At 34.9% G+C, this 13,497-nt stretch overlaps 1 protein-coding gene across 1 annotated transcript; it reads right to left on the reverse strand.

The window, feature by feature from the left end:
* Nucleotides 1-300: 300 nt before the first annotated feature.
* Nucleotides 301-3,573, reverse strand: LOC143565153 (plant cysteine oxidase 4-like). Its single transcript, XM_077052213.1, has 5 exons — nucleotides 3,398-3,573; nucleotides 2,236-2,381; nucleotides 2,022-2,160; nucleotides 1,724-1,936; nucleotides 301-438 (listed from the first exon to the last, which is right to left on the reverse strand). Exons 1-5 carry the CDS (start codon nucleotides 3,495-3,497, stop codon nucleotides 320-322), a joined length of 717 nt encoding a protein of 238 aa, XP_076908328.1. The 5' UTR covers nucleotides 3,498-3,573; the 3' UTR covers nucleotides 301-319.
* Between the last annotated feature and the right edge of the window lie 9,924 nt (nucleotides 3,574-13,497).

Consider the following 13,497-nt stretch of genomic DNA (forward strand, 5'->3'; position numbering starts at 1 on the left):
ATATAACTCAAAATCAGCCGAGTTTTGCTTTGTTGCACCCTAACTCTACCCACCCACATTTAAGTAAGCTTCATTCTTTGTGATTAGATTAAATGAATAGAATGGGTGGCTGGGTGATGGTGCAATAAATGTAAGCAAAATCACATCTAAAAAGAAATAAAAGCATGTTTGTTAGGTTCAATCAAGGTCTAAACTAGGTACAAATAATGTGTATGTACAGAGCTGCCTCTGCCTGCCGGTCTAATTTTCAGACTAACGTTATTTTCATCTCTTTCAACACTATTTAAGGTGAAAATTAACAACAAATGTTTCTTCTTCTTCAAGTCTTGATAGCACGCCCTGTGTATTGACCCCTTTGAATCACAAAATCATCAGGAGGTTGAGATTCTTCTAGCCATGCAACTTCTGACCATGTTACTCCATCTGCCTCTATGTTAACTTCAAAATGTATAATAAATAATAAAAACAACGATATGTTAATGTCAACGTGAATATAAGAAATGCCATCAATGGCCATAATTGTTGTAACATTATCATATCCTCATAAACTCAAATACTGATGTTTCCTTACTTAGAATAATGTATATGACTATTATTATAGGGATGAGCAAAATCGGGACCGGTACCGAAATCGGTACCGAATCGGTACCAAAGTTTTAAGTTTCGGGATCAGTACGGTACCGGTATTTCCCGATTTTTTTACCTCCGGTACCGGTATAATCCCGGTACCGGTACCGAAATATTCGGGATTAGGGATTTTCAGGATCGGGACCGGTCGGTACCGGTCCGCTACCATGCTCATCCCTAACTTGTAACCATGTTAAAATATGTTTAGCAATCATTTAGACCCAAATTTAGCATTAATTTAGAGTTTGTTGAGAGCAATGTGTTTTTGCTTGCTTATTATAAAATCAAGTTATTAGCACCATATAGTTAGTCTTTAATGAGATGAACTTTATATCATACCTTAACCTAAATTTTATCATTTAACATTAGCAAACCAAACGGTGACTGATATGAAAAACAATACAAAGTTCCTTCGTTTAACTTTAACCGAACAAACAATCGACACGAACAGAGTTTTCTTGTTCGTGTTCGTCCGTTAAGAAAATGAGTGTGTTCTTGTTCGTTCATGTTCGATCATTAGCAGTACAAACGAACAGTTCACAAACAAACATAACTATGAAGGAACATAACTGAGCAAAAACCAATTATAATCAAATGTGAACACCAATGTGTTAGGTCTAAGGAGTTATCAAAGATAAACTACATTGTATAAGCCTATAAAATTTAAGTGAATATATTAAAGAACGAACTAAACAAAAGTAACTAATGAACAAAAACTAAATGTAAACTAATGAACATAATCGAACTATAAATAAACAAAAGAATGAACTAAACAAAAGCAACTAATGACCATTCATGAAGACATGAACATAAATGAATGAACGAGACGTGCTCATGTTCGTTCGATAAACCAAATGATTATTTTTGTTCGCGTTGTCCGTTTATTAAATAAACTAACATAAATGAACTTCCCACCAAACAGATCACTGAACGTTTGGTTCACTTAGAAGCTACTGGGGGGAATTGGCAAGTTCTTTAATAAAAAATAGCATAGTAGACACTAAAGCTATGGAATAACCTTAAATGTTCTAAAACTGCAAAAACAGAAGTAAAGAAACAAGAAATGGAAAACAACAAAAAGTCAAAGTCAACTTACACGGTAGATTTCCGCCAAGTGACCTACGGTAATAAGTGCAATGTCGACCGTCTTCAGCAGAGTACGGCGGTGACAATATATCAAACAAAGCACACGAAGTTACGGCTCTAAAACTATGAATATTCCCTCCACTATTTGGATACAATGTTGTTGTCAAACACGGGCCATTCATCACCCCATCTTTCACAATTTTTGCAGGTCTCGCAGATATATCTATCAACAATAAAACAAAACCAACTTTAAAAAGAACAATACGATATAAAAATATAATAATAGAATTAAAAAATAACAAGAATACCTTCGTTGTCAGATGGCAAATCAAGCCAATCATAAGATTTAACTTGCATTGTTCCATAAAGAAGCTTGCTTAACACGGTCATTCTGGGATGATTGTGAAGGGGTATGATAGAAGAAGGTGGCATGATGAATATCCCAATCTGTATAACAAAATAATAGCTAATATTATTTGTTGTGATGAAAAATAAGGTGCGTATGTTTTAATTTTGACTTACAGAGAAGCTTTCAGACTCATGAATGTGAATGTATTTGATTGGTGGTAAAGATCGGGATACTCCATTACGCTGAGTCACGGGCACGGTACGACTGCGTACCGACTGCGCTTCCTGCTCAAGCCCTACATCAGATGGCTTGATTTTATCTGGAAAATAATTCAAGTAATTAAAGTTTCTTGTTTTGGCGTGCAGTGAGTGAAGATCATGAAAAAGAATCAACTTTACCAAGTTAGAACTCAAGAATCATGTATGAATCTATCAAAGTTCAAATATATATTACATTGTCAATCAAAACAGGAAAAGAATAAAACTAACATCAAATTTTTTATACCATTCAAAGCATTAAATGATAGTTATATAAACTAATGCTAATAAAAAGATATTTTAGCATAAACTACTAAATTTCTAAAACAGTTGAGTAAACCACTATTTATTATACGTGAATCAAAACACGAGAAGTATAAATTAGCATCATACTTAAATATCAATATAGGAATTCATAAATTTTTATATTGTAACAGTTAAAAAAGTATTGCTTAAAGATGATAACAATTGACGATATTTTAGCATAAACTACTATAATTTAGCATAAACTACTAAATTTCTAAAATAACTGAATAAACAATTAATTATGACATTGTGAATCAAAAGAAAAAATAATGAATTATCATCATAATTTTATACCAGTGATCAAATTAACTGATTTTTACGTAGTATTATAGTAACAACTCAACACTAATGCTAACTGCTAAGAGATGATAATAAATGGCGATACTTTAGAACATGCTTTTAAATTTCTAAAACAATTGAGTAAACTACCATCTATTATTCTATTACATATTTACATTGTGAACGAAAATATGAAAAGATTAAAAGTAACATCATAATTTTATACCAATCAACGCATCAACTAATTTTTATACAGTAACAAAACAAAAATTCAAGTTAAAAGATGATAATGAGCGACGATAGTTTAGCATAAACGACTAAATTTCTGAATAACTGAGTAAACATCTCAAATTTTGCTTACAAAATTAAAAGAATGTATACACTAACGCACATGTTATTCACCTAAAAGAGCTGCAAGATGTTAACAAAATCATATTTATATCATACCATCAAAATCCAATATTTTGCCACAAAAACCAGAAATAAATAATACCTACGAGCGCACGGACTTTCTCAAGAGCATCTTCAGACACGGGTCCATTAGGAGACAAAGATACTTTACAAGTATTGTAAAGCTTCTGAATTGCTGGCATGGCTTTTATTATTATTAATGGAAAAACCTTAACTAACAGAAGGGTCCTCTAGTAGAACAGAAGACCCTTCTACACTTACAAAAGAAAGCTGATTTAGTAAACTGAAATCACGACGTATTATTAATAACTGAATAATCATATAATGTTAGCAAATCTTGGACTGAAGGGTAACCATATCTTGATGAATTGGTAAGTTGTCAAAAACTGCATACGCGAAAAAACAATATTAGGGTTAGGGGTGGCAAATGTGACCCTCGACATAGGGTGGATATCAACCTAAGCGGTCACATCACATAGGGTATCATGTAAACATTGATCCAGTTGTCACAAATGAAACGAGAGCCCTATAACACAAATCCAGTTGTCAGAAAACAAGAAGCAATCAATCAATCAGAAAGCAATCGATTAGTTTGAATCGATGGAATTGAAACCCTAGGAGGTTAATTATCAAGTGGGAAACAGATTTTTGGATTAGCAATCAATTGGCTGATTGATTAATGATAATTAAGGAAGGAGTAGTGTACCGGATGATTGGCGGACATCCGGCAGCGATCAACGGCCTGGCAGTATTCTAGGCTATATCTATCTATAATATATAAACTAACATTTAAAAGTTTATACATTCCATCAATCCATCACATTACGTTATTTAAGATTTTCCATAAACGGGATTAAATTATAAATTAAGCCCACCAAATATTTGATATAAAAATTTTATAATATAGGATTATACTAATAATTAATATAAGATTTTTTTTAAAAATAGATATATATTATTTATAATTAAAAAACAATTTTATAGTAAAAAAAATAAGTGGGTCATTGGTCTTGCCAAATCCAAATAGTTTTTAAATGAGGTTACAACATCTCATTTATTTGTGAAACCCTTTTATCGTCAAATACTAAGTATACATAACGAGTGGCATATATAAAATCCCCAAAATACACTTTACATTAATAATAAATAATTACAATAGATAAACAAAGACCGAGACGACAAAACCATGTACTAACAAAATATTCTGATGAACAGTTAAACAAAATGACATCTGAGGAAATTGATAGCCTGATTTAAGCACTGAAAGCAAAAGAAGAAGGAAATGAGAAAAGGAGGGTTGAGGTGAAAGCCAAAGCTGAATTTGAGAGAAAGTCAAGTGTGTTAAAGAAGATTTGGGGGAAAAGGTTCCTTAATATACAAATAGTAAAAACTAGTTTTTCTATTCGGCGCGTTGCGCCGGGGCAGCTGACAAAACCTAATCACTGAAACTCGGGCGTTGGTAAAACCTGATCGATACGACGATGAGTCTACACGAATTTGGTCAGTACCGACTGCGGTCGTTACGATATAGACACCATTGGTAAAATTTGAGCGTTAAAACCCAAAAAGTTTAATTCGTCAAATTAACATATTAAAACATTAACATATAAAAAAAACAAAATATTTAAGACGGTGTTTATTTTGTTGGCAAACCTGGGCGGTGGCAAAACCGAGCGTTGGCTGTCCTGAGCATTGAGGTGGTAACTTGATACTAATTCGGTCGTCTTTGTTTCCACATCTTATAGTATCGGAGCTTAAAAACGAAAACATATTAAAATTCAGGTGGACCAACGACCAATTTGGGGGGGGGGGTCGATAAATTTTCACATTGATAAAACTTGAGCATTGTCGGTCATGTGCTATAAATAGGGCTGCGAGTTAACGTTTGTCAGTTTGCATTACGTTTATTATGGTAACTGAACTAAAAAGGAAAAAACAAAACTCAACAACCAATACGGTGCCGTCAAGTGGCCAAAATGCCTCGTGCGGTATTAGTAATATCTCCAATAGACAAAAAGCAAATTTCAAAAACCCAAAATTACCAAGTCCAAAATTTCACCCGCATAACAAACATACGGGAAAGAAACAATGGACTCAGGGGACTTATAGAGGTAAGGTAGCAAAAAGCCTAGGATACTCACCAAGTAATACCTGCGGATCATTCAAGGATTCCTTAAAGGACATATGCGGGTCATCCGCAAGACCCGCAGATCGTTCAGGACTCCGCCATAAGGCATCCACCGATCATCCGCTTCACCCACGAATATATGGAAGACAAAACACCAAGGGAGCACGAATTTAAATAGCTGTATTAAAAGGCAAAGGACAGCCCGCATGTGCCGAAGCCTCCCAAGTGCGGAAGAAAAAGAGGATGATACCAACAAAGCAGTTACAACTAACTTCCTTCAAGAAGCTTGATTCTAATATTTCCTGAAAGGGACTCTCCCTCTTTCGTGAAGAGCACATGACAAGGTAGCCAATCAGAAAAGGGCAACTGGATCGGTTGTTATAACCGTGCACATGGATAGTTGTCACTTCTTATCAGATGTCGTCATGTATCCATTCAGTTAGAAAGAGCATTACCTAGAAGTGGACAGCTGCACCAATCATATTCCCCTTAACCATCGGCTATAAATACGCAACTCATCATCATGAGGTATTCATTCACACTCCACATATTACATCAATCACTTATTTACTTTCTCTCTCTAAGAATTGTACTTATTCTCACGCTGGAGGGTGGTTACAGGAAGACCCCCACTCTTGTCCTTTTCGTAATGAGCTAACGGTGGTTCTGTTTACTCGAACTAAACACTTAGAAGAATTTCAGAAGATAACCTTTCTCGATGTATGATACCTTGCTTGAATAAGTTTTAGGCTTGCCCGAGTTGTCAAGTTTGCTCGTGTTCCCTACTTAGCATATTTCTTGAGGAGGTTGAGAAGACCCAATCTTAAAAGCAGTGGAACACAACACTTGTCTTAGAGTGGAACAAACTCAGATGCACCAAAACACATGTGGAATACATACACTTTTCTAAAATACACATCAAATTCTTAAAAGTAGTAAATTACATTACTTGAAAGAAAAAAATATTACAAATTCAAAATTCTGTCACAAGGACATTACAAATCAAAAACATAATCAAAAGTAATTAGCTCATTGAGCTTCTTTTTCCTTCAATTCTTCTATCCAGTCTGACAGCAACAACTTTCTGTTGAAAAATTGATATCTCCACATGGAATGGATGTTTAGCAAGAACATTCTATCTCATGATGTCAAGAAGGTCATCCACATGGAGATATTCTAAATCAGAGTCTTCTTTGATGATTCCCAGAGCAACACCCTCAGAGTTTCTCAAGATGAAGCAATTTGTATTCTTTTCAAAGTGTATATGAGATATTCTTCCATTTCATTGCACCTCTGAGTTGGGCCTGCTCATCTGTCTTCTCATACTTATACATTCTTTCATGGATGCTTAAGGATTAGTGACTTTCTTGGACTTGCCAAATGATAGTTCTGTCATTGTTATGTCACTCAATCTCCTTTGCCTTTTAGTCTTTTCAGCTTCAGTGTATTCCAAATTTCTTTTCTTGTTCAATAAAGGAAATCCTTTTCTAGATTGTTCTTTCTAGATCTGGAATTAGAAGCCCTTGATGAATACACTCTTTAAGGTTGGTTCCTTCTCACATGCCCCTTTGATTCAGAAAGTTGAATGATTTTATCTTTGCTCATCATAATCATGGACTTCTATTAACACCTTCTTTGGTCAGAGTTTTTATCATTTCAATGGTCTCCTTGTCCATTTGTGCCTTTGGTGGTGATCTTGATCTTCTAGCAACATGTCTCTTGGGACTTGATTGCAATGACATAATTTTCTTTTGTTCATCTTCTACTTCATCAGAGTATATCTTCTCTTCATCAAACAACTCCTTTAACTGTGACTGCCCAAATTGTCAAATACCCCAGCTGGCATACCCTTCTTTAACATTATTTGCCTAAGATGTCAATTTTTTCACTATATTCCCATGGCTTTAGCTTGGTCTTCATTTCAAATTCAACTGGCTCTTTCTTCACATCAGTTACTAAGGAAGGAGTTGCAACTGGTTTTTTTATTTTTGTATTTGCTTTTCAACTCCTCCTTGTATATAGCCAACTCTAACTCATATAATTCTTTCTTTTGAGTAGAAGTTAGCTTGTTCAAATCACCCAACACTCCTCTTGCCTCCATCTGTCTTTCAAGCAGTTGCTCTTTGTCTTTGGACATGGTGGCTTTCTTCTCTTCTGCTATTCTTGCTCTAGCTCTGTCAGCAAGTATCTTTCTTTTTCTTTCTTCTTCCTTTTTCTCCCTCAATTCTTTCATTTTCCTTTGTTTTGAGTGTCCAACAACAATTTTCTCATCATCATGAACTCTTTTAGATATGACTCTGAATCATTCTTCCACATCTTTCTTTGACATTAATTCAACATGTTCAAACTTTATTCCATGTTCCACTAAGTACCCTACTTTTCCTCCATATTTTCTCATAACACTTTTTTTAGCTCATCAATAGCTCTTTGTTCAAGCCTTTTATTTTCCTCTTCCTCTTCTTTTGATTTTAAAGCTTTGCACATATCCTTTAAATCTTCAAAATTCATCTTACTTAAATGTTCATCAGAGTAGTTATTTTGTTTTAGGTGAGATAGGTATTTATTCAACAATTTTCTCTTGTGTTCTCTTTTCTTCCTTATCTCATCTCTCTTCTTTTCAAACATATAATCAAGATCTTTCTCAGAAAATGCATTGATTTATTCATACTTAAAGTCATAACCCATCAAACTAACAACTCTTGGGTCCTGTATCTTTAGTTATTCCATTCTTGCCTGAATATTTTCCATATGTACGTCGGATAAATGAATTTGAGGTGAAACTAATTCATCCTCTTTGTCTTCAATTTCTTCTACTTAATTATCTTCTAAATCATATATATCCTCTAATGCTCCAATTGTTGGAATCGGTCTACCCAAGACATATATTAGAGTTGATGTGGCTAGTACGTTATGATCCAAGTCGGGTCACACCCAATAACAAGCTAGACAAACACCATGATATTTATTTAAGATATGATCTAACAAATAAATATCAACACTTTTAGAAAATGGGTTTCTAGATATTTGCACTTGTGTTATATATAAATTATATGGATAATTTATATTTTGAGAGAAAACATTTCATGTTGTTGTTTAAGTTGGTTAAATAACAAGTATGAAAGACATATTACATAATACATGTTACCTTGCCATGTTATGTTGCATTTAACATACATAACAACAAGTGACAAATAAATAAAATATGAGATTTGATTTTTTTGGTTGGGAACCCACAGGAGGCCGGCCCCCTTTCCCTCCTCTCTCTTATCTCTTTATTAATTTGTTATGTTCAAGGACATACACGGATCTTGTTGGTTGAAGAGTTATTTTCAATCTTACTCTCTCTCTCTCTCTCACACACACACACACACACACACACACACACACAAGAACACTCTCTCTTTCTCTTCTCTCTTGAATTCGACCAAGAAGAAGATTACACAAGAAGGAGTCTTCCAAGTGAAAGTGTTATTAAATCCTAGCAAGCAAGGTGTTTGTTGTAGTCTTGGAGGGGTATATAAGCTTGAGGCTCTTCTCCATTGAAGGCTAACCATTCAAACCATCATCTTCTTCATATTCCTTACATCTTGAAAGGTTGTATTACATAAACCCCCTGTGGCTGTTGATTTTGGTAAGCATGTAATTTCGTATATGGATTCGGGGATTGGGTTTTACATATAAAATGGGTTTTATATTAATCTAAATAACAAGATTTAAAACTAATCTATCCGCTGCGTTTTTCATATAAATAGGTTTATATGACTTTGATAATCTTGTAAACCCCAACACCAATTTGAGGTTCATTAGATTCCATATTCTTTTCTTGCTCATAATCTTCTGTTTTCACTACTTGCCTAGGGATAGCATGGATAGGTTCTTCATTTAATTTATCTTTCTATTTTTCTTTAGATACCTCCTCTCTTTACACTTCTTCTTTTTCATCAGTTCTTTGATAATATTGTTAAAACCCAACAATGGTATCAGAGCCGCTTATACGGATACATGCTTCAATAGATCTAAAAACTTTTCGGGTTTTATGGTGTGGTTCACCATATGGCCGAAAATATAGGGATTTTGGTTACCCCTTGGTTTTTTAAGATTATACTTTACATGCATGTGATAATTTTGAAGAATTAAGTTATTTGGATGATTGGTTGTTTTGTTTGGACAAAACCCGAAACTTTCGGTTTTCTTATCCTTGGCCGAAAGTTTGAGGTTTAAAAGGGGATCCATTTTAAACATGTAATACTTGCATATTTGGATGTGCATTTGGATGTTCATAAGCTAGCAATGACCTTGTGTTTGTATGTGTGTTTGTTTTGTGATTTATTCTATATTCATTTTGGTTGTAATATTCTTTTATTTGGGTTTGTAATCTATTTATTCATTTCATATTGGTTTGTAATAATAAGTAGATTAGTTGTATTTCTTTTACTAGAGAAGAATGTATTAGGCTATATTTTTTGTAAAAGAAGAAGCAACAAAGTTAGGGTTTTGGTTTTGGGCCTCAATGGACCTTATAGTCCAAGATGAGATTCTAGCCCAATAACCAAAGCCCAAACTTGGAGGCCCATGTAGCTAGGAGCTGAAGATGGAGCCCAAAAGGAAGCCCAAATAAAGTGGAGAAGTCATAACACAAAAGTGGACACTTGAGGCATTTGGACGCGGAATCAAGTGGGAGTTCACCGACACATGCCTTTATTCACTTGGACAGGCCTTTGCTCACCTGGACATGACTTTGTTCACCTGGGCATGACTTTGTTCACCTGGGCATGCCTTTGTGCATTTGGTCCCTAGGAGAGACTTTTGGCACACTTGTTTCGGTCAACAAGTGTGGCCAAGATTAGGTGGCTATGGTTATGAACTTGTGGTTGTTTATTTATGCTTGCATAGTTGATTTATATATATTTTGTTTATCTTATTTGGATAAGGATAATTAACAAACTTAATATTAACAACTTGCATAAAATTGGTTCCTTAGAAATCATTAGGTAATAAAATTGGTTTTATTAAAGGTTAATGATGTCACAATAAAATGGGTTTTATTAAAAGGAAATTTGAAAATTGATTTTCAAACAAAGTATCATACATTTGAATGCATGCAAATGAAAGGTACATAAATAGTTTTCCAATCTAGAATTTAGAAAACTTAAATCCGTTTTAAAACAAGTTTAACACCATCCTTTTATACAACACTCGAATCACTTGGGAACTCGATGTGGAATAAAGGTCACCTAACCACATTGGTAAAAATTTGTGAGTTTGAGGTGGGTTTGCCATATTTTTAGGATAAAGGTCACCTAACCACTTGTATGTCAAAATCACATGTGTGTGTAAGTAGGACGACTTGATTTGGAAACCATGTGAATAGGGTCACCGAAGCATGGCGTACAAAGGTGTTGATGGGATTAAACATGCCAACTAAACATATGATGTTTAACCGATCCCATAAAACTAGAGGTTGCGAGGGGTTGCAATCGTCAAAGGTTGACTACCTTGTTAATTCAATAGTAGGATAAAGGTCACCTAACTACTATGTGAATGTAACGCTGGGTTCTATATTTTAATCATTAATTATCTTAAAGACACAAAGGGTATTAAAGATTAGAAATAGTTAATTGATATCAAAAATACTAAAATTGAGCTTTGTTAAATTATGTAGATGTCCGCACACAACAATCCACCTAACGCAGTTATCCCACCCATACATAACCTATCACTAAGAGCTATACTTGATAAGGATCGTCTTAACTATAACAATTTTATGGATTGGTATCGAAATTTTAGAATTTTTCTCAAACAAGAAAGAAATCCTACATAATGGACGATTATATTCCCGACGAACCAAACATTGACGATTTAGATGCCTATAACGATTGGTTGAAATACACCAAGGATACGGTGCAAGTTTCTTGCCTCATGTTGGAAACTATGATTCCCAAGATTCAAAAGGATTTTGAACATCATGGGGCATATGACATGATCACCCAACTTAAGGAAATGTTCCTTACTCATGCTAGGGTGGAACGGTTCGAAACGGTTCGAGCGCTTCATCCATGTCATCTGGAAGAAATCCAATACGTTTCATCTTATGTGCTTAAGATGAAAAGCCACATTGATCGACTTGAATAGCTAAACTGTCCCATCTCAAAAGAGTTAGCCACGGATATGATCCTTAATGGCCTAACTAAAAGGTTTGAGACTTTTGTCATGAATTATAACATGAATGGATGTGACAAAAACTTTGGTGAGATTCACGCACTGCTCAAAACGGCCAAAGCGGGAATGGGTAAAAAGGTGTTACCGGCTCTCACGATCAATGAAGGTGGCAATAAGAAAAGGAATCACCCAGAACCTAAGGCAAAGGTTGCCAAAGTAAGGGACACGTCAAAAGCACGTTCAAAGGAAAGGCTAAAGCGGAACCAACCAAACCAAAGGAGAAGAAGCTAAAGGTTAGCTCGGAGGACTCGTGCTTTGGTTGTGGTGAGAAAGGACATTGAATGAGGAATTGTCCAACCTATCTCAAAGAGTTGAAAGCAAAGAGGTATGCGATGCAAACCTTGGGTACTACTTTCATGATCCATATTGATCTTAATGTTATTTCTTCTAACACATGGGTATTGGATACCGGATGTGGAACTCATATTTACAATTTGTTGCAGGAGTTCAAAAGAAATAAACATTTCAAGAAAGGAGATACAAAAGTCTCTTCATGGGCAACAGAGCAAAGGTTGATGTCTAAGCCCAAGGAGACTATATTTTGAAGATTCCAAATGGTTTGGAAGTTGTTTTGAAAAACATTTTGTATGCTCCTAGTTTGACAAGGAACATTATCTCCGTTTCTCTTTTAAGACAATATGTTTATGATTTAAAGTTTGTGGACAATGATATTTGTATTTTCATGAATAATGTCTTTTATTTTAAAGCAATGCCGTCTAATGGAATTTATGAATTAGTTCATGATAGCACATCCTTTGATAACACATTGTACCAATCAAGCACCAAGAAACTCAAATTGGATTTGAGTAAGACTTATCTTTGGAATTGTCGCCTTGGTCACATAAACAAAGGTCGTATAAGTACACTTCAAAAGAATGGTATTTTGGAATCAAATGATGATTCATTTGCTAAGCGTGAATCTTTTTTGCAAGGAAAGATGACCCAGGAACCCTTTAGTGGAACTAACGAAAGGGCAAAAGACTTATTGGTATCATAAATTCGGATATATGTCATCCTTTTAAGGCAATGACAAGGAATGGTGAAAGATACCTCATTACCTTTATCGATGATTATTGTCATTATGGGTATGTGTACTTGTTAAGACACAAAGATGAAGCCTTTGAAATGTTCAAAGTCTTCCAAAATGAAGTAGAAAATCAACTCAATAAAACCATCAAAGTACTTCGTTCGGATAGAGGAGGTGAATACCTTAGTGATGCTTTTCAAGATCATCTTAGGAGTTGTGGAATCATATCACAACTCACTCCACCCGGAACACCACAACATAATGGTGTGTCCGAGAGGAAGAATCAAACTTTATTGAATATGGTTCGATCTATGATGGCTAGAAGCACATTCCCTCTATCATTTTGGGGTTTCGCATTACTCTCAGTAGCCCTTATTCTAAATATGGCACCAACCAAGAAAGTGGACAAGACACCATTTGAAATATGGCATGGAAGGGTTCCATCATTATCATATTTAAAGGTATGGGGTTGTGAGGCTTATGTTAAGCACAACACCCAAAACAAGCTTGAAAGCCGATCCACTAAGTGTATCTTTGTAGGATATCCCAAAGACTCTATGGGATATTATTTCTACAACCCAACCAAGCAAAAGGTGTTCATTGCTCGAAAGGCTGAGTTCTAGGAAAATAAGTTTCTTATGGAAGGAACTAGTTGAACGGTGGAACTCGAGGAGGATCGAGAACGACAAGCCGATACACAAAACATTCGAAAATCTAGTAGAATTAGTAATCCACCCAACAAGAGGTTGTTGAGAATGATCAAATGGTTGATCAAGACACACAAAACATTCGAAAATCTGGTATAATT

The sequence above is a fragment of the Bidens hawaiensis genome, unplaced genomic scaffold, assembly GCF_021521415.1.
Source record: "Bidens hawaiensis isolate Kalapana, Puna unplaced genomic scaffold, B.hawaiensis_p1.1 tig00022291_1, whole genome shotgun sequence".
NCBI lineage: Eukaryota > Viridiplantae > Streptophyta > Magnoliopsida > Asterales > Asteraceae > Bidens > Bidens hawaiensis.

Coding starts and splice junctions, on each gene's coding strand:
- LOC143565153 (XM_077052213.1), bottom strand. CDS start 3,497: ATGCCAGCAATTCAGAAGCTTTACAATACTTGTAAAGTATCTTTGTCT. Junction 2,382..3,397: donor GAAAGTCCGTGCGCTCGTAG/GTATTATTTATT, acceptor ATTATTTTCCAG/ATAAAATCAAGCCATCTGAT. Junction 2,161..2,235: donor ATGAGTCTGAAAGCTTCTCT/GTAAGTCAAAAT, acceptor TTTGTTATACAG/ATTGGGATATTCATCATGCC.